Raw genomic sequence first — 21988 nt, 5'->3', positions numbered from 1 at the left:
CTTAAATGGTTCTCCTACTGACCGAGGAATGTTTGTCAGTCACTACGCAAAGTGCCCTCACCTAGTAGGCTCTCAACGAATGCTAGTTCTCGTTCCCCTTCTTTACACTGCCTAGCTCACTAATATGGAAAATGAAAATAAGTCAGGGAAGTAAGATTGATTTCTAGCAACTACAAAATTTAGCTAAGAATCAGATTTTGTTCATTCATCAACCATATCTAGCCAACATCAATCTAGACTGAGCTCTTATTAGGAACACTCAATCCATGCATGCTCTTTGATTGACACCTGTCCCCAACTCCCCATGGATTCCCAGGCACCCTGGACCCTTGACCACAGGGTGCTCTGCAGCCAAGGGCTCAGGATCAGGGGGGCCACCTGGTGCCTGCATTTTCTCTTCATTCGTCTTTTGCAGCTCAGTGAACTCCCTTTCAGGCAAAACCTTGATTCCAAGATTTTTTCCCATTACTGTCAAATATTCCTTTTCCTCTCTTTTGATGATAACAGTAACACACACATGATGTAAAAAGTTCAAAAGATTTTAATGTTTAGGAAGTAAAAGTTTTCATTAAGTTCAGACCCCCCCAGCCCAATGACCATTGTCAGCAATTCAATGAATATCCTTTCAGACTTTATTTTTAATAAGACAAATCTTTCTTAAAGTGTACGTACCACTTCTTTAATCTCCCCTCAATTTCGGCTCAATTATCCTCAGAAAATTTACTTTTCTGCCTTTGAAACTACTAACCATTTTGCAGTTTATATTACTGTTTTCCTGCTTCATTTAACTAAAAGCACAGTGGAAGAATTTTTTTCCTTTTTCTAGCATTTTGCATTACATAAGTGCCGCTCAAAAAACATTTGGTTAAAGGTTTTTCTTTTTAATTTCTCATCTGTCACAGACTGATACTTTTGTAAAATAATAAAAGAGCCTTACTGGAAAAATAAAAAGAAGAACCAGACAAAGTACAAGTCCTAGTTTTTTAAATTACCGGATTTAGCAGACTTAAAATTACTCTGTGGGATTGCTAGCAAAAGTGTTCAAATCCTACAATTTCTGTCCTTTCTCATGGCAGACCGTTAGCAACGAGACTGTAGATCTCAGTGGTCCGAGTACTGCACTTGGAAGAATGTTCTTTCATGTCTTTGAGTAGGAACTGAACCCCCTTTTGCTTACAATAGGCCTATGGGCAAATGTCTTCCAAGTTTCTATGAACTAATTTAAAAGTGAACTCTGGGGTGAGAGTCCCCATTTCAAAGTTTGGGATGGTCATTATTTTGATACATTGAGACAATCCAGTCAGTTTTTTACTTTTCATCCAGATGTTTAAAATTATAAAAAGACAGCTAAAGACTCTTGGATCCTGGGAGAGTTGATTATTGGGAATTATATGATGAAGTCCATACAAAAATTTAATGTCCCAACTGGCCTCTTAGGACTCTACAAAGTTACTTCTCACCCGATCGCTATCACTGCGAATGTTCATGATCAAAGGGGAAAGTAATATGCCAAAACCCAATCCAAACAGAGAACACAGACAGCATTCTATTGCTTTTTAAAATCTGGGCTTTAGTTTAAAACACAGTAAAGTTCACAAAAAGATCTTGTCTCAGAGCTCATGGGATTTCTACTGGCAGTGACTACAAGTCACTACATTGATGGATTTTCGCATGTTCATAAATTCTCATTTATACCTTATACCTGTCAGAATGGCTAAAATAAAAAAGACAAGAAACAACAAGTGTTGGTGAGGATGTGGAGAAAAGGGAGCCCTTGCACACTGCTGGTGGGAATGTAAATTGGGGTAGCCACTCAGGAAAAGAGTATGGAGGGTCTTCAAAAAATTAAAAATAAAAATACTATGTGCTCCAATAATTCTGTCACTGGGTATTTACCCAACGAAAACAAAAACATGAATTCAAAAAGATACACGCACCCCTATGTTTACTGCAGCATTTACAATAAATAGCTAAGATATGGAAGCAACCTCTGTCTATTGATAGATGAATGGACCAAGAAGGTACACACACATAAGCAATATCAAACAGCCATAAAAAGGGGTGAGATCTTGCCATTTGTGATGCGGTGGTCCTAGAAGGCACTCCGCTAAATGAAGTAAGTCAGACTGAGAAAAATGAGTACCATATGAGCTCACTCATATAGGGAATCCAAAAAGCAAAACAAATGAATAAACAAAAACCAGAAGCAGACCTATAAAGCCAGAGAACAAACTGATGGTTGCCGGAAGGAAGGCCAGTGAGGGGATGGGCAAAATGGGTGAAGGGAAGTGGGAGATATAGGCTACCAGGTATGGAGTGAGTTAAGTCACTGGAAGAAAAAGCACAGCACAGGGAATATAGTCAATGGCATTACAATGGATTAGGACAGATGGCAGGGGCACTTGTGGTGAGCACAGTGTAACCAGTAGAGATGCTGAATCACTAGGCCGCACACCTAAAACTATGTAGCATGTGAGTCAACTATCCTCAAATAAATTACAGAAAATTCTCATCTAGCTTTTCTTAATGAGAATGAAGGGAATGAGGGAGGTACCAGATAAACTGTCAGGTCTTTGAGAAATTCAGGATACAAGCGTGTGTGTGTGAGATAAACAAAAATCTATGGAGTCTATGTTTCTCCAAATTTCACATGATTCATGACTTTAAACTTGGCCTTGATCTCTTTTCAACTGTTAGTCTGGGATATTATTTTATTTACACTTTCAGCCACGGTATGTTCGTCCATGCATTGGTTCAATAATTAATTAATGATCTGATTCATTATCAAACATTCATTTTCATTCATTCACTTAGCAAGCACGGATGAGCCTGTGGGTACAGTGCTAGGAGCTGAGAGGGTCAGAGGAAAGCAGCGTACTTCTAGAACCTTGTCCTAAACCCCAGCACCGAATTATCAGTAAACCATACGACCTTTCCTGTATATTAACTGGTTTTAATAAAATTAACTGACCGAAATTCAAATATCAATATTCCAGTTGCCTTAGGAAAGTGTTTTCCTGGGGCGCCTGGCTGGCTCGGTCAGTAGAGCATGTGACTCTTGATTTTGGGGTTATGAGTTTGAGCCCCCTGTTGGGCATAGAGATCACTTAAAAATAAAATCTTAGAGGGGCGCCTGGGTGGCTCAGTGGGTTAAGCCTCTTCCTTTGGCTTGGGTGGTGATCTCAGGGTCCTGGCATCGAGCCCCGCATCGGGCTCTCTGCTCAGTGGGGAGCCTGCTTCCTCCTCTCTCTCTCTCTCTGCCTGCCTCTCTGCCTACTTGTGATCTCTCTCTGTCAAATAAATAAATAAAATCTTCAAAAAAAAATAAGTAAACAAGTAAATAAAATAAAATCTTAGAAAAAAAGGAAAAGAAAACAGAAGAGTCTTCTGAAAGGGAAAAGATTTCTACTGCAAACACATATGAGTGATTAATGATTATTTTTTTGAAGGATAATGGAAATAGAATATTGTGTTAGTTTCAGGTATACAACATACTGATTTGGTATCTATACACGAGGAAACGGTCACTGCAATAAATTAGTTAGCTGTATTCCCTAAGTTGTGCATCGTAATCCCATGTCTTATTTATTTCCTAACTGGAAGTTCGTACCTCTTAATCCCCTTCACCCCGTTTGCCTACCTCCCCATGTCCTCGCTGGCAAGCACCAGTTTGTTCTCAGCATTTGTCAGTCTGTTTCTCTTCTGCTTAGTTTGTTTTCCTTTTAAATTTCACATGTAAGTGAAATCCTATGGTATTTGTCCTTCCATCTGACTTCTTTCGCTTTCGCTTTTTTTTTTTTTTATGGCTCAGTATATATAGGCATATGCACACACATACAATGGATTATTTTATATATATGCATCTCCTTTAATGGACAATAAATTATGAATTCATTGAGAACGTTCTTTTCTTTTACATCACTAAAAGATCTTATATTTGACACATTAGAAAGAATTGGGTTGTAATATGTTATAAAATGTATAAGCTCTCGTATTTTTTTTAAACCCTCGTATTTTGAGACTTATACTGGTAAACCACAACCTAACTATACTAATAAAATATACTAAATATACTAATAAAAAATAATAGAAATACTACTAGTAAAGGCAAGAAAGCACATTTTGTATTTGCCTTCCACACAACTGACAAAGCTGCAAACATTTCCTACAACCTGAGGGAGTCTTGGGCCTGACATCTGATATATTTGCCCGAGACTATTTTTTTCTCATACGTAGCTAATACAGCGTGACGAGGAATTCTTAGGCACATAATGGATATGCACGAGCGCGCGTGCATGTGCTTTGTGGGGATGGAGCATGGATAGAAATAACAAGATAATCTAAATGAAATCAGTCCATTACTTTTAGACAAAGTATTAATTTTCAGATGCTGAAGCAGCCTCTGGGCGGACAATTAAGTTAAAACAAACAACAAATGTTTCAACTATTGGCAGAGTTTTAGGAAGAAGGAAGGGCAGGGAAAGAGAAGGGTGACGACAAGGACATGAATTTTTGTGGCTCTAGGTACCATGATTCCATTCTGACATGGCAAGAATCCTCGGAGAGGGCGCTGCCCGGGAGAAAAAAGGCCAGAGAGAAGTTGCTGGTTACCCTGGGGAACTCCTAACAAAGCGACCTGAGCTGCACACTCTTGCTAGACTTCTACACAGAGTAGTGCCGTTCGTGTGAGACTCAGTCATCTACTTTGTCCCCAGGTAGAGGCCAAGAGCAGCCAGCTGCTGGGGGACAGGTCTGCCCAGCACTCCCCAGCCCGTGCCCCAGCCCACCCGCCATCCACAGCAGGCCTGGGCAGGCTCAGAAGGCATCCCTGCTCTTCATGTGGTTCGTACTAGCAAACACGGAACAGACAGGGATAACCAATGTAGCATTCCATGGTTCTCCTTCAAGAAGAAGAAGAAGAAAAAAAAAATTCAGGCAAAAGTTTAGTGAAAGCAAATTTACTGTTTACTGTTCAGGAAGGAAAAAAGAAAGGCAGAAAAAAATCTTAACCTGCAAGATTCACGGCACCTAATTCATTGCTTCAGCAAAAACTTTGGGTGGCATTTTATTTTTGGTAGATGGGGAGATCCCGGGGGTTAGCGATGCCTGGGGGCCCTTCAGGAGATTGTCTGGATTCTAAGACCAGTTTCTCACCAGCTGGTCCCCAAAGCCTTCAGTGCACCATGAAATGAGAATGTGCAAGGGAAGAGACAGGGGTTTACGCTCCAAACAACAAGGTCCTTAAGTTGAAAAGGGGTCCCAGGGAGGTCCCACTAAGGCTAGCGACCTAGCAGGAGTGGGCTGTGTGTCAAGAGCATGGGCTGGGTTGCAAAGTATATGTCCAATGCTGAGAATAAAAATTCTTCACATTCTTGGGAAGAAATGAGGACAGAAACGGATCTATCTGTGACCTTCTGGAATTCTGCAAATTTGATGCCCAACAGCGCAGTGAGTGAGGACCAGGCCGAGACCAGGCTGGTGTGATGGGGCGGAAGCCAAGATCCTCGAGGGACACCATGCATCTGTCCTGCAGGCCACCATTTGCCCTGTCGCCTCACTCAGCACTGCTCTGAGAAGCCTGAAGTACATGAGCAGTGACGGTGTGCCGCCCCCTCCTAAGCCCTCGTCGGAGTCAGCTGTCTGGCCACCCTTTCCTCGCACAGTGGGCATTGGGTAGGGGGAAGTGGGAACCACTATGGAGTGCAGACGCTCGGAGGAAGAGGGCAGTCAGTGCCACGTGCTTCTCACTAGGGCTCATTTCCCACAATGATGATGGGAGACACAGCTGCCGAGAGTCAAGAGACGGGTGTCTCTCCACCCAAAGGATTGCAACTGGGGAGACCAGACTCTCCACTCCGCACCATGGCTCATCACTCAGCCCGTCACCGATGTCACCTAACCTCTCCAGCGTGTGGAGGGAGGGAGGGAAGGAGGAAAGAAAGGTGAGAGGGAGGGAGAAGGAAAAAGGAAAGGGATATATATTAGAAGCGATAATTTTAATGCATCTCCTTCTCTAATAATTCTGATAATCGTTAACTGGCTAAGCCAGTAAGAAGGAAAAGTCCCAACTCGAAGTCTGTATGAAATCTCGGGGCAGAATTCTTGCCACATGTCATTTTTTGGATCTCTGCCATTTGGAGAATGTGAAAGACCTACAGATCCTTCGGGCTTGGAATTGCCAAAGTACTCTATGTCTAGTTACTGTAAAAATAAATGTTTCAAATGAAGCAATTAGCAAGGAACCAGAAGTTAGTGGGAGAAACGACTTGGCTGAAGGTAAGCAGGAGAGTAAAGGAGGTTTGTGTAGAATGGGGTGTTGGTGGAGTCAACCCCTGACCTCTGCTTCTGATGATTTTGTGGGGGAGGGGAGTGAGGGCAGAAGGGTTCCTATATTGACCCAGGTTATAAAGCACTTAAAATGCAAAAAAATATGTATTTTTTAAAGTAGGCTCCATGCCCCACATGGGCTTGAATTCAGGACCCTGAGATCAAGACCTGAGCTTGAGATCAAGAGACAGTTGTTTAGGGGCGCCTGGGTGGCTCAGTGGGTTAGGCCTCTGCCTTCGGCTCAGGTCATGATCCCAGGGTCCTGGGATCGAGCCCCACATCAGGCTCTCTGCTCAGCAAGGAGCCTGCTTTTCCCTCCCTCCTCTCTGCCTGTCTCTCTGCCTACTTGGTGATCTCTGTATGTCAAATAAATAAAACCTTTAAAAAATTTATTAAAAAAAAAAAAGGAGACAGATGTTTAACCAACCGAGCACCCTGGGCAGCCCAAAAGATCACTTTTTAAATGAGTATGAATTAAGGAAGAAAAGGATACAATTAGAAACATAAATATGCACACATTTTGTATTATTTATTCCAAAGACAGTTATTACTTTCAGAGAACAGGTCCAATAAAGGAGTAAGTGACAACCTGTAAGACCAAGAAGGACAGACTCAGGGAGGCCTCAAGGTCTCTTCCAATGAAGGCGTCTGAGTGTCTTCTGTAGCATAGTAAAGCGGGATGATAGTTTGTCTTTTAGTGTTCTGTGTGTCTTTTTCCTGACATGTTTCCTACTGTTTGTTTCAAATGTTCAGATGACTGAAGTACTTTCCCTGGCATGGCCCAAGATGCTTTTATATTTGTGATGATGTCCTGTGGCAAGCTCCGTCTGGAAACCAACCAGCCCCTCCCTCCTGCTCTAATGCCGACACAACAGGTGGTCACTCCCACCGGCTGCCAGAAAGGGAAGGCCCCTGGGAGTGAGGTCGTGCAGCCTCATTACTGAGGAGGGTAAGGGATGAGGCTCAAGGTTACGCTGTAAAAAGGTGAGCCAGCTCTAAGACCCAGATACAGACTGCTAGTCCTCGTCAGGCTCTCTTTGAACACGTGACTCCACCAGCACAGCTTAAAATGAACACAAGGTTTTGTAGATGACTTGCATCAATGACAAAGACTAGACACATCTAGAGCCATGACGGTGACCCCAGAGTTCAGCTACCACAACTGGCTAAAAATGTGCATCCTTTATGATGGCAGGGAAGGCAAGGTCCTAACATTGTGCAGAGTGAGTTAATCACACGATGCTTGAATGTGTTATACTTCTTAATTGAATTTTATTGCCTTTTTGTTCAAATTATGGTTCTTTCATTTTTATGAAACGATGAATAAAAGAGTGTTTCTTTCTTATCCATTTTAATCAAGGGCAGAAAATAAATGTTCCAGACTTCTAGAGACATTTTAAAAATGTAAATTCCATAAATCTCCAAAAAGGGTTTGCATTATGAGGATCTACATGGCTTGTAGCTGTTTCATGACTGTCAAGTCATTTAGAACTAGCCTGAGGTTGGGTCCGTAGACCATGAATAACAACAGGACAGCTTTGTAAGCAACAATCGCATTACTCCAGTCAAAGATAAATGATGTCTGACCAAGGGCTTGGTATTACGGATGACCCTTTCCTTTGACACTGAAGACCCCATTTAATCTAACCCTCTATTATAAAATTACACCTTTTTCTTAAAAGGGTTGCAAGCTGCATCAGTGTCCCTGGATTGAAGAGCAGTTTAAATAAGCCCGTGGGTTTATGTTGCATCCAAGAAGGCTTTACAAGACCTAATCTTCTCTAAACCTGTTATGCTCTCTGGTTCAGCAGAGCTTCCTAATTGTAGCTATTAGTTCCCCTTTTTTGTGGTCTGTTCTGTCAATAGAGTATTGAGTGATCAGTAAATTAAGCCCAACCAGCAGCCAACACATCGAAGCAGACGTTAAATCATAGCTCGGCTGCCCTTATTCATCATTAGTATCTGTGGGATAGCTTCTAAACACAGGGCTAGGATTTAGCGTGACGCACATTTGTGTCATTCTCAAATTTCCATACTGTACAATCAGGTATGTGAGGGGTTTTTTTTTTTTTTTTCTTTTCTAGGCAACAGGTGTGTTCTTGGAACAAAGTTCAACCCCCCACTTCTGGCTTATGTGAGAGGCAGCAGCTGCAAGCTCAATGTCAATGACACATGGTTCCGTAAGAGAGAAAAAATAAACCATTTGCTCAATGTATGAAAGTCATGGGCAGATGGACAACGGCTGCCTGTGCTCTCTTTGTGTTGTAGAATCAGAGGCTAAACTTTTGGATGACAAGCTTTTTTTCCCTTCCATCCTTCCTTCCTGCCCTTCTTCCTTTTCTTTTCTCTTTTTTCTTCTTTTCTCTTCCTTTCCTCTCTTCTCCCCCCACCTCCTTTCTTTTCCTCCTCTCTCTCCCTCTCTTTTTTCTTTCCTTCTTTCTCTCCTTACCTTCCTTCTTTCACTTTAAAAAAACCCACTAGTGAAAAATAATTTTTTAAAGCATTTTGCATCCGTTATCAAGAACAGTCCAACTAAGTCATACTGTTTTCAGGCTGATGAGTGGAGAGAAGAAAAAGCTTAATATGAATGAAGCTACACTTTATTTATAACTTGCTTTGTTCTGAAAGGAATTGAAAGGAAGGAACTGTTTACTATGGAATTTGGAGAGACTTACTTAGTATGCAAACTCTACACGTTTTCTAATGCAAAATTAAATATATCTATTAATAGGCCTCTTTATTCTTTAGTAAAACACTTCTCTACATGGTTCTGGGAGCTATTACTAACGAGAGTTATAATGTACTCTGCATCTCAGAAATGCAATGTCAATGTGAATTAATAATAATAATGAGGGACACCTGGGTGGTGCAGTTAGTTAAGTGGCTGACTCTTGATTTTGGCTCAGGTCATGATCTCGGGGTCGTGGGACTGAACCCTGCATTGGGCTCCACGCCTGGTGCAGTCAGCTTGGGATCCGCCATTTCCCTCTGCCTCTGCCCCTCCCACCAGGCTCTTTCTTTTCAAATACCTAAATAAGATCTTAAAAAAATAATAAACAAATAAGATCTTTAAAAAATAGTGACAGTAATGACCCAATTGTAATACAGTTCAAGACAATAAAGGTCTGTCAGTCACTCGAGCATCTCTTTCAGTGTATTGGCAGCAATAGTCCACTTTATGTGTGGTTTTCAGGTACCGTCACTCCTCAGAACAGAAGCAGCTCAGCCACTATCTTACTGGGTACACCGTTTCTTACGAACAAACCCATTCAAGTTTGAGAGCAGGCCAGAGCAATTACTGACCTCTATGACACATATGAAGCGAACACGTCTTACTACGCAGACTTTTCTAGAACTCATGTACATCAGAGCTTCCCCTCTTTTGCCAATGGCATTTCAATAGGCATATTTAATAAAAACAGAGGTCATGAGGAGAATCTTCATTTTTCTCAGATGTGATGAACAAATGCATTGCAAATGTGATGAGAGAAGCACCTATTAATTACAATTCTGGAAACTCTGGTATAACCCGAGTCACCAGATCGTGTGGAAGACTGGTGTTGGGTGTTGCAGGTAATGTCTAATTGGGGGACAAGTAAGAGAGAGTCCCTTTTTATGTTTTACTTTTTTTTTCCTTTTACCACAAACCACAGCTTTATTCAAGAATCAGATTTTCTGTGAATCTACACTGAAAATGGTTTTGCCATTGCTGAGAAATCCATAAGCAGATGGATTTGGAATTTAATCCTCTGTGAGAAACAAAGGCAAATAAAAAAGAAGAACCTGGTGATAGATTTCTTTTAGGTTTCTAATTGGTTTGGCTATTACATTGGATTTTCACTCAATGCATGTAAATAATGACTGCTCTCAAGGATGATGCTGAACATTTTAAATGTAAAAAAGAAATGTCTAAAACTGGGAAGATGGCCGAGATATCATTATAGGTCTTTCCCAATCCAAGGATTTTTAAATTCCATGGCTTTGCTTTTCCTCGGGTTGCACTTTTTCACTGTGGTAAACACACATAATCCAAAAGCTTCCATTTTAACCATTTTTAAACATACAGTTCAGTAGTGTTATGTATATTCATGCTGCTTCACAACAGATCTCCAGAACGTTTTCTGGAGTTTAGTTTTCACTGCAAAATGAAAACTCTGTCCCCATTAAACAAGTTCCCATTTCTCCCTTCCCCCAACCCCGAGGAGCCACCATTCTACTTTCTGCATTTATGAGTTTGACTACTCAGATAGTTCAAATAAATGAGATCATAGATACCTCATGGCAATAGAATCATACAGCATTTGTCCTTCTGTGACTGGCTTATTTCACTGAGCATAACATCCTCGGTATATCCACATGGTAGCACATGTCAGAATTTCCTTCCTTTTCAAAGCTGAATAATATTCCCTTGTATGTATAGACCGCATTGTGTTTACCCTTCCTCCACCAACAGACACTCGGGTAGCTTCCACCTCTTGGCTATTGTGAACAATGCTGCTATGAACTTGGGTGTACAAACACCTCCTCAAGATCTTGCTTTCTGATGTTTAAAAAAAAAAAAAAAAAAGATCTTGCTTTCAATTCTCTGGGTCTATGCCCAGCAGTGGGATTACAGGGATTCCATCCTGGTTGCACCATTTTTCATTCCCGCCAGCAGGGCACCAGGGTCCCAGTCTCCCCATATCTTCACCCGCCTCTGTCATTTTGGGTTTTTTTAATAGTAGTCATCTTCTCCACAGACAACAAGAGAGGAAAGTACTCACGTGAGTCTCCACATCACCAGCAAGGATCCTACTCTTCTTTAAAAACTCCACCACCATGCTGTTCATCAGCTTATCAAAGGCTTCCACCGAGGGTGCCACACCTTTGGAAGAAGCACATTTGTCAGTTCCCAAGAGTTTAAAGAAAAGCTAGTACTGCTTTGCCATAGGAACTACAGAAGCTTCCTACCACTCATGCCGTGCTCATTCTTTTCACCGGGAATTCATTCACTCAGTACTTAGGAAACATTTCTCAACGGCTCAAGGCTCAAGAAAACAATGCTTTGCTATTTTTCATCCACTTGAGTAAGCACCTTCACTTACATACTAATTTATTTCTGCCTCAAACTCATGAGGTAGGTAGCATCACACTTTTACCCACGAAGAAATGGGAGATACAATCAGGGCACATGACTTGACCAAAGCTATAGGTCAAACTGAGCGGCAGATCCAAGAACTGACACAAGCCTTATTGATACGACCTTGCAAACAGTTACCAAGATTGCCCAGGACAATGAAAAGGCAATAACAAACTCCGGGCAAATAAATGGGAAAAGAACACCAGTGTCACATGTTCCATTCTGCCCTGTCCTCACTTTCTGGGGGGGTAGGAAGTGGAGTTGGAGGCATGGAAAGGACTGCTGAGCTAACTCACATTAAGTTTTTTTTTTCTCCTTTTTTTTTGTTTTTTAAGATTTTATTTATTTATTTGACAGACAGAGATCACAAGTAGGCAGAGAGGTAGGCAGAGAGAGAGGAAGGGAAGCAGGCTCCCTGCGGAGCAGAGAGCCTGATGCGGTGCTCGATCCCAGGACCCTGGGATCATGACCTGAGCCGAAGGCAGAGGCTTTAACCCACTGAGCCACCCAGGCGCCCCTCATATTAAGTTTTGATCTGACAACTTATTGTCAAAACCAAGTGACATCAGTCCAACCTGGCATGCTCTGCTTCTCTTCTCCTGCCTTTTGACAGAAAAACTGTGTCTTAGTCCCAGATTTCAGGACCCTAATATTGAGAAACTCAACCCCACAGACAATTAAAATTCCAATCAGGGGTGCCCAGGTGGCTCAGTCAGTTAAGCATCTGACTTCAGCTCAGGACATGATCCTGGGGTCCTGGAATGGAGCTCTGCATCAGGCTCCCTGCTCAGTGGGCAGTCTGGTTCTCCCTCTCCCTCTGCCCCCCACTCATTCTCTCTCTCTCTCTCTCAAGTAAGTAAATAAATAAATTAAGTAAAATCTTAAAAAAATATCCAAACCAAAACCTAAGATTCCCTTCTCATACTCTACTGAAGTATCCCTCCTCATAAACGTGTAGGATAAAGCTTCCTTGCTTTCCCAGAGGCCCAGAGGGTGATGCAAACAGTTTTCGACAGTGCTATGCACCTACGATCTAACATCTAAGGAGGCTACTGAAGCTGAGTTACCTTAATGTTCACAATATAGTACGTTATCCACTACTGAACATAAAAGGGGAGATATGCCCAAAGATTCCTTATGGATCCATCTGGAAACAGATCAACCCATTTGTTGCTGGGGGAGATGCCTCAGAGGAATCTGCTACGTGTCTAAAGTGGGAGAGTTTTAGGAACACGACAAAGCACTCTACCTAGCAGAAGGAATGGTGAGAAAAGGGACTATTTTCCAGTTTCCTTTCATCACTCGGCTCAGCTCAGACCTCCTCTGGGCAGCCTTTAACGATCGGTCTTTCCCTACAACATGCACCTTGTGAGCACCTTAATCAAAGCATCTGTGGCCATGAATGGCAATGCACAGAGACTAAAGAGTCTAGAGGGTTGTGACTGTATGTAATTCATCTTAAGATTTCCTCGCACGTAACACATAGTACTTGTCACTTGGCGGGCATGCAGAAATACTTCTTCAGCGGTTGAACCAAACTTACCTGATTGTCAGGGGGAAAAAAAAGAAAGAAAACACATCGTAAAACCCAACAGAGCCCCAGGCTTATGCAGAGGCAGTCCTCTGATCTGTGCACATTACAGATGTGTAATGGATGGGATTTCATCTAAAAGTTTCTTTTTACCTTCAAATGTTTCCTTAAACTTTAGTTACATCACTGTTATAATGATGTTTATGTTTAAAACAAGAGGCTGTCCTCAAGGATTTGTTAAAAACAGAGTTTAGGAGATCATCAAGGCTCACGAAATTAAGAAGAAATGAAACCAGTGCTGCTGAGGATGAGCGAACTTTAAAGGACGGGTATCTTCCAGGTATTTCGCTACTTATCCTTCTTCCCAAACGACCCTACTCCATTTCAAGCAGGATAATAAATTACTGGCTAAGTTGTTTTGAAACACCTAACTTTAATAAATGGTTGAGAATGATTTGCTGTATCAGAACGTACCTGTTTAAATACCTAAGTAATTTAATTACCTGCTTTCCGATTTTGTTGACCTATTAATCCCCCCCCCCAAATTATTTCTTTAACAAAGAAAATACAAAGTGCAGCTCAGCACCTCTTTAAGTCACGTGAGGTTCAAACTACGGAGGGACTTCTTTCCCCCTTCATTCAACAACACTTCACGGTCTCCTGAGAGTTGGAGTTTAACTTTTATTTTCTGCATTCACAGGCTCTACATTCGTGGTCAGCACTTGTAAAGAAATGTCTTTTGATCACTTATGTCAAAGACATAAGGAAACCAAGTTACTGAAGGGAACATGAAAATATTTTCTTACAAAGGAGGTTGACTGGATCTCATATACCAACCATACCGTTAACAAAAAGAGGCTTAAAATGAAATCATAGATGTATCTCAGTTGATGTGGAAGAAACTTGCAGGCCCCTGGCAGCCTCCCTTTAAACAACACCCCCTTTCAACTCATTCAAAGCATTTTAATTTTCATTCTGTTCCGGGGGGGTGGGGAGGGGACCAGCCTCTACATTTGTGCTCACACAGTCATTTTTGTCCCAAGGCGTGCAACACAAGGCAAGGTTCCAAATATGCCTGAAATTCTAGAAGCACCAATGTGAACTTTGCCTGGTGAAAGCTTTTTTTTTTTTTTTTTCCTGAAGCCCCCATTCCCCAAGGCTTTTCCCAGCCCCCAAAGCCTGATAGGATTCAAAATGGGTCAGATAAGGAGGAAATGTACTTGACACAAGAATAGAGCTGCCAGATGAAATGCAGAACCCCCAGTTACATTTGAATTTCAAATAAACAATGAATACATTTTTAGGATAAGTGTGTAACCATGCAGTATATCCTATGCAGTATTTGGAACACACTTATGCCAAAAAAAAAAAAAAAAAAAAGTAGTTCATCTAAAATTCAAATGTAACTGGGTGTCCTGTATTTTAATTTTGCCTAGTGTATGACCTCAGACAAGAAGGAACTGAAAAAATGACTGTGGATAACTTAGAGAGTTTGCCATATATGTGTCCTTAGAGTTAACTTCTTATGTTATGTAGTTAACTTTTTATGTTTGATCATATAATATTTTTAAATCTTTTTTTTTCAAATGTGGCATTGGCACATAAGGTTAAAGGCATATTTGATTAGAAATAAGCACAAGTAAAACAATGCGATGTAACCGTTACTTGAAACCAATGTTTGCCTTCACCTCAGACTCCTTTCCTTCCCAATTATAGTACTTAAATTTAATGACTTGTTCTCTTTAAAATTAAAATCGACAGAATGATAATTCCTTCCCATTGACACTGTAATTGAGAACGTTAATTTCTCTTTGATAATTACTCAGATAATATATTTATAGTCACTATGGAATGCAGAACATTATAAACACTAAAACAAAAGAATAATGATATTTGGCATATAGATCATGCTCTTAATAGGCACAGATAACCGGTTAATTTTTGTGGATTGTGGGTTGGAACATTCTGCCTTTCCCTTTTTCGGGGGTGGCTTGCATCTGGTTAATGTCATGGTCACATATAAGGGAAGGGGTACAGAAGCTGAAGCAAGTCGGCAAAAATATTTCTGGAGAACTAAGTGATGGGGACAAACATTAAGCGACCCTCACGGAGACCAGTAATGACAACAGTTTGTGTCCCTACCTCCAATGACACCATTAATCTCCCCGCAGTCCCCAGGAGGCCGGTGGGACCCTGCAGACAGCAGCAGCTCCAGTCGGCCGACCACCTGCTCCAGCCTCTCCATCAGTGCCTGCATCTCTGCCATTCTAGAAAAACACAGGCGCAAACGGGAGTCCGTGTGAATGTCGGGGAGGATTAGCAAGCCGACGCCAGTAAACTTAACAGCAGCAAGAAGGAAAATAAAAATTGCTCGGAATGGCTTTAATTACCTAGACAGTATTTCTACACAGCAGGAAAACAGGTGAAATTCCAAAAAACATAGAACTTGGAACAAAAAAACCCCACCAAGTATATTGATCTTATATTCAATTCAATGAAAATATTCTTATTATTCATTCAATTCAATGGCATTTATAAGCCCCATATGTAATGCACAAGAAATTCACTCCCTACGCCATTAACAAGTGTCTGGTTGGATGCTTCCTGGGCTATGATACAATCTATGTCTAGCATATACTTAAAAGCCTGTGAACATGTATCTCACGGTTAATGTTGCCAACTTTTATCCTACTAAATGGTAGGAACATATTTTAACTACTTCCAATGACTCTTTCTGTGCAAGTATAACTCTCCAAGGGATACTAAACCTACTGACAATTGTTTATTTACTCAATTACCTTAAGTCGAACAGCCCAGTGCGAAACTACGAGTTTATAAAATTGCATTGTTTAGCAGGCAAATGGGTTTTTACCTCCAAGAGCTACCTGTTTTCTATATACCACTACCTTTAGCATTGCTGTTGCTGGATTATTTCAGATTACAATTATTCTGAAGGGTGGAGGTTTTAAATTAAAATATCAAGAATGTTTATTTCCTTTTGCTGCGGTTTGTTTTTGGACAATATTTAGGTCCGGGGGCAGGGGGTGGTTTCTGGAGGCAGGGAGCTTCAGTGACCCAGCAGTCTCAGCGGGGAGCAACTGGGTTTGACACTGAATAAGGGAATGGACACTGGATAAAAGTGGGGTTGGGTATCTATCCTTCCTACTTCCAAACACTCCTTCAAGAGCTACACTGAGTGTACACAGGTAGTATCTTGAAATTTTGTTTTAAAGATTTTATTTATTTATTTGACAGTCAGAGATCACAAGTAGACAGAGAGGGAGGCGGGTGGTGGGGGAAGCAGGCTCCCCACTGTGCAGAGAGCCCGATGCACGGCTCGATGCTAGGACCCTGAGATCATGACCTGAGCCGAAATCAGAGGCTTAGCCCACTGAGCCACCCAGCTGCCCCAGTACCTTGAAATTTGTTGGCCCTATAACATAACGCTACGGAGGCGACCCCTGAGGAATGGAACCCAATCTAATATGGCCGAGCTCATGAGATCCAATGCTGAGGTACCACAGCTCCCACTGTACCACCTTATAACTATTTTTGGCAAAATCAGTTTCCTGCCTCAGAGAGAATAACCCATGCCTCATCTTAATCAGTATCTCTCGTTCTCACTCTTGCAAACTTTCCAAGCATCATCTTGAGCCAAGGAGGACTGGCATGCTCCCATATCAGAGACAGTGCTGCCCCAGAGGGTGCATAAATATTATCGCTCTAAGACGTGCAACATGTCTTATTTCTGCAAGGAACCAGGTAATGCATTTTTTTGTTTGGCATTTTGTATTTCACTAGTTTTGAGCTTAAACATAACGACTTGCCATGGCCATATTTAAAAACAAGGTTATACTCCTCAAAACACGTGGATAGCTCTGTTACTCTGCATCTAAATGTCAGACGGTCATCAGATACGGATGGGGGAGTTCACTGTCTATTTTGGAAGTCATCTCTAAAGCTGCCAACAGCTATTCCTTCAAAATATGGGGCAGTATTCTCTGCACAGCTGAGATCAGCATCTAATCCCAAGGGGATTCAAAATTAGAAGTTTCTCATCTATTCTTTTCCTCTTAACGTCAGAACTTTTGATTCTATTGCAATTGAAGAAGAAAAAAAGGGAAGAAGAAATTTAATTGAGCCCTTTACGTAATCTTGCAAGGAACTGGGTATCCTGTAGGTGGGTGAAGGCCATTTGAGAGATGATAAAAGCCCCTCAAATCTTTTAATAGTTGTCCATCTGTTCACAGTTATCTATGTTCCCTGTTACTCAACTTGCCAAATGTTACTGTCATAGACCTAGCCCATACTAGGGGGAAAAAATTTGTTTGCTTTGTTTGCGAACCTCCCGATGCCCCAACAGAGAGGCACCAACCACCTCCAGAGGCTCCCAGCGCCGTCTCGGAGGGCCTGTTACATTTCACACTTAGGACGACTGTCCCCGACTGTGGCTTAATCAGCCTCCCTGACAAGACTCCAACTCACACTATCTAATAGCACTCCATATGTTGAGAGACAACAGGAGTTAGTCCACAAACCGCAGGGCTGGGCTGATTGGTATGGAATGCAGTCTAAAAGCAAATCAGATGTCACTTCGTGTAAAATCACCACGGACTGTGGAGTCTGGTCACAGCCTCTTAAGAGACCAAAACACAGCTCATGCACGGAAGCTGTAAAGATACCTCTAGATTTAAAATTTGAGAACCGTTTCTAAGAGAAATAGAAGAACGTATCAATGAAAGAACGCACCAGGATGTCGGAAACATGCACGATAGCATTCCCAGGGAGAAGGACGGGGCCCGAGATGGCTGTGCCCTCCTCTCCCAAAACACACGCACGTGCTTCTCCCCACATGTGCCCTCAGCTGCTATCCTGGCTCTCAAGAATGAAGAAAGAACAAGGCAGCAGATTCTCCAAATTCTTCCCAGGCAGTTCCATTTGCCTTGGTTTTTCAAAGTAGATTGAGCCAAGTTTTCATGAAGAGGTGGGGTCCGGGATTAAGAATTAGGCTGAGGAAAGGGACAGGGCAGGGGCTGGAGACAGCAAGGTCAGGGTAAGGAATGAGTCGAAGCCAGGCCCATGGACAGATGAGCTCGGACCAGGAAGCCAACCGAAGAGGGGGATACAAGAGAGTTGGACATAAGATGTTCCAAGAATCAGATGAGAAGCAGAGAGAAGCCAGACACACAGCTGGACAATCAAGAACTTAGGTCAAGGGCACCTGGAGGGTTCAGTTGGTTGAGTGTCTGACTTTGGGTTTCAGCTCAGGTCTTGATCTCAGGGTCATGAGATCGAGCCCTGTGTTGGGATCCACTGGAGCTCAGCAGGAAGTCTGCTTGGGATTCTCTCTCCCTCTTTCTCTGCTCTCCCCCTCCCTGCTCTCTGTCTCTCAAATAGATAAATTTTTTTAAAAGAGCCTAGGGGAGACGATGAGCCCCAACTTGGCCCCCACTGTCCAGTCCTCCTATTCAGGCAAAAGCCAACGCCAATCTGAGGTCTCCTACAACCTCTGGATTACAGCAGATAAACACAATCATCTGGTCAGGTGTGAGGGTATCTGGAAAGGAAAAAGGAGAGGAACACAAAAGTCCACAACTTTCTCTTCTGAATGATCTGTTGTAGGAAATTACACTTGACGTGAATCTCAATTCCTTGTTTTGTATTAATTTGGGAGTACTCTTTTTTGAGCTCCCTTAGAATAGGACGAATAACTCATCTTACCATTTTTTTTCCTCATTTGAATTCTCCCCTCCCTTTTCCCCTTTTAAAGTTTAACTTTTTAAACATGCACAGAATTTAAAGAGTCACCAGTTCTACAAGGCTTATTACAAAAACACAACAGTCCCCCCGGCTGCCCCCTTCCACTTTCGTTGTGAGACTCAACCTATCTCCAGCAGCTGAGCTATTGCTTTTAGTAATTACCTCTTATGTATGCAACATGCTCCTCTCTTTACGTCTTGTTTTTCTTCCGTTCTAGGCATTATTCACTGAGTTCCCACCAAAACCAAGAGGGTTCACATTCTGCTTGCCTAATCCCCACCATCACATGCGCACATACTTCCCTGTGCCCCGGGACTATGGTGTCACAATGTCTGTGTGACCCATCATCGGTGTCAACACAATTATGACCATTCACAGCTGAGTCATGACGTCTCTTAAGGTCAGTCTCCATTTTTGTTTTGTTTTGTTTTCTCAACCTGCTTTTCTATAGCCATGTGGTTCAGCTTCACTGTTTTCTACATACTTAATCCTGATTCACCTCTGAACACTTCCCCCAGTTGTGGAAATGCCAAACACATCTGGAATGCTATTAGGTCCTTCTTCTCAGAGGTTTTCTCTTTTGGAGAGTCACTCTGAGGGCTTGGGCGCTCTGTAGGCTCTTTGACCAGAGATCTGCGTATACCTTCCCCCGTGAGGCATCTCCCCCTCTCTCTTATGTAGTATCGCCTGCTTTTTGGATTCTGTAGCCTCCTATTTCTTGTACTTCCTTAACTGTCTTCTTAATTTCAGAGCACTGTCTTCTGAAAAAGTACATGAAAGCACAATTGTTTATTGGAGAACACGCAAGTTGGAAATTATCTTTATTTTTCCCTCACACTTGATTGGTGGTTTGTAGAACTCCAGGCTGGAAGGCTTCCTCAGAATTTTCAAGAGGTTGCTCCACCAGGTTCTAGCTTCCTAGGTTACTGTGGACGGGTCTAAAGCCGTTCTGGTTTTCTGATTCTTCATCCTTTTGACACAACCTTTGTTTTCCCTTCTGGAGGGAGTTTCTGGGGTCTTTGTCCTCAGGGGTTTGGGCTTTCACAGCAATATACCTTGTGGTTGACCAGATGTTTTTTGTTTTTTTTTTTAAATTTTTTTTATTTATCTATTTGACAGAGATCACAAGTAGGCAGAGAGGCAGGCAGAGAGAGGAAGGGAAACAGGCTCCCTGCTGAGCAGAGAGCCCCGATGCAATGCGGGGCTCAATCCCAGGACCCTGGGATCACGACCCAAGCCAAAGGCAGAGGCTCCAACACACTGAGCCACGCAGACGCCCCTGTTTTTTGTTTTTTAAGTAGCCTCCATGCCCAACATGGAGTCCAACGCGGGGCCCGAACTCATGACCCTGAGTTGAAATCAAGTCAGATGTTTAACGACTGAGCCACCCAGATACCCCTCAAATGTTTTCTTTAAACATGATTTTCCAGAGGTGAGGGAAAGATAGGAAAATGGGCACTGCAATATTGTACCTCTGGGTGAGTTTAAAAACTACATTTTGGGGTGGGGTTTTTTTTTTTTTCAAATAAAGTAGTTAGGATTCTAAATATTTAAACAATTTAAACTCCTTTCTCAGCAATGGCACACATTTACAAATATTTCATGCACTTCAGTAAGAACATAGCCAGTGAATTTTCTCTCATATATTGTCTTGGAAGGCTAAGGCGTTCTGGAGGCATTTTCCTAGGAGAAAAGATAGTTGTCATCATTTAAAAAATTATTTTTGCCTCATTGGTCATTTTATAAGACCCATACTTAAAGCATAGATAATCAGTTCCTGATACTAGTTTTATGTCCAGTGTTCTGTCAATAGGCAATGACTACTCTAACACAGTAAGAGATAGCATTCCTATTCTTTCCCACAGTAGTTTCCAGAAAGGGAGAATTCCCCACACTTGCAAACATTTTATAAGGTCTCAATCATTTTGCCTCCCCCCTTTAAAGTAGACTTCATGCTCATCGTGGAGCCCAATGTGGAGCCCAAACCCAAGACCCAGAGATCAAGACTTGAGGTGAGATCAAGAGCCAGGTGCTTAACGAACTGAGCCACCCAGGTGCCCCCATTTAGTCCATTTTTAACCAGGGCTGTTCATAGGGGACCCTGGTTTTGGAATCACCAGCTGCAGGTCTTTGGGGAAGAGCTTAGTTTTGCTATGCTTTAGTTACTACCCGTCCATAGAGTTGCTAGAACATGGGTAGAAAGGCATACAAAGTCTGTCACATGGTCGGTGACAAGCGTGTTAGCTACTGTTATGAAGTCATCCCATCTGTTTTGCTCTCAGTGGAAATGGATCTACTATATCAAGTCTTTGTTTATTTTAAATGCTGAGCAATCACCTAAAAGACTGGGTCAACAGAGTTGTTAAATCATTAGGGTGTATACCTGAAGCTAACTATGCTTCAGTTAAAAATTTTTAAAAAAATAAGTAAAGTAAAATAACATAACATTAAAAAAAAAACCTGGCCAATGGAAATGACTAGCTAAAAATTTCAGGTATACCTTATAATTATACCCTTAAGTTTTTTTTTTTTCAGTGTTTCATTTTCCTCTGTTCCCATACTTACTCTACCGAGGGTTTTTTTTGTTTTTTTTTTTATTGTTTGTTTGTTTTCCTTTTAGAAAGGGAGAGAAAGAAAGAGGAAGAGGGAGAGAGAATCGTAAGCAGGCTCCACACCTAACTTGGAGCCGGACATGGGACTTGAGCTCACCATCCTAAGATCATGACCTGAGCTGAAATCAAAAGTCAGACACTTAACTGACTGAGCCACCCAAGTGCCCCTTCACTGAGATTTCTAACGCGTAATGGTTACTATAAAATGAAAATTTAGGGGTGCCTAGGTGGTTCAGATGGTTGAGTCTGCCTTAGGCTCAGGTCATGATCCTGGCGTCCTGGGATCCAGCTGGGTATCAGGGTTCCTGCTCAGCATGGAGCCTACTTCTCCTTCTCCTTACATTCCCTCCACCTTCCCCTCTGCTCCCGCCAAAATAAATCAACAAAATCTTAAAATAAACAAAACAAAAATTGGGGTACATAATCAGTAGTTTTGTAGTCATAAATATTCCCCCAAGCATTCAAAAATTCAGAAATAATCAACAGATCGTGTATCAGTTTTAGGCGCATCGCATAATGATTTGATGTATGTGTACCCTGCATCCTCCTTTATCCACCGGGATACATTCCTCCACCCTCAGTGGAAGCCTAGAACCACAGAGAGTGCCAAGCCTTATACATACCATGCTTTTTCCTAGA

At 42.0% G+C, this 21988-nt stretch overlaps 1 protein-coding gene across 1 annotated transcript in view; it reads right to left on the bottom strand.

Moving 5' to 3' along the window:
* CAP2 (cyclase associated actin cytoskeleton regulatory protein 2) overlaps positions 1-21988 on the bottom strand; it is a 138904-nt gene that overhangs the window by 98482 nt on the left and 18434 nt on the right. The window contains exons 2-3 of the mRNA XM_044259402.1: positions 15120-15244; positions 11091-11191 (exon numbers count right to left, since the gene is read on the bottom strand). Coding sequence (XP_044115337.1) covers positions 11091-11191; positions 15120-15243 — 225 coding nt within the window. The 5' untranslated portion in view covers position 15244. The remainder of the gene's footprint in view (positions 1-11090; positions 11192-15119; positions 15245-21988) is intronic.

The sequence above is a fragment of the Neovison vison genome, chromosome 1 (assembly GCF_020171115.1).
Source record: "Neovison vison isolate M4711 chromosome 1, ASM_NN_V1, whole genome shotgun sequence".
Taxonomy (NCBI): domain Eukaryota; kingdom Metazoa; phylum Chordata; class Mammalia; order Carnivora; family Mustelidae; genus Neogale; species Neogale vison.
The sequence above is the reverse complement of the archived record's forward strand: the minus strand, read 5'-3'. Positions and strand labels throughout refer to the sequence as shown.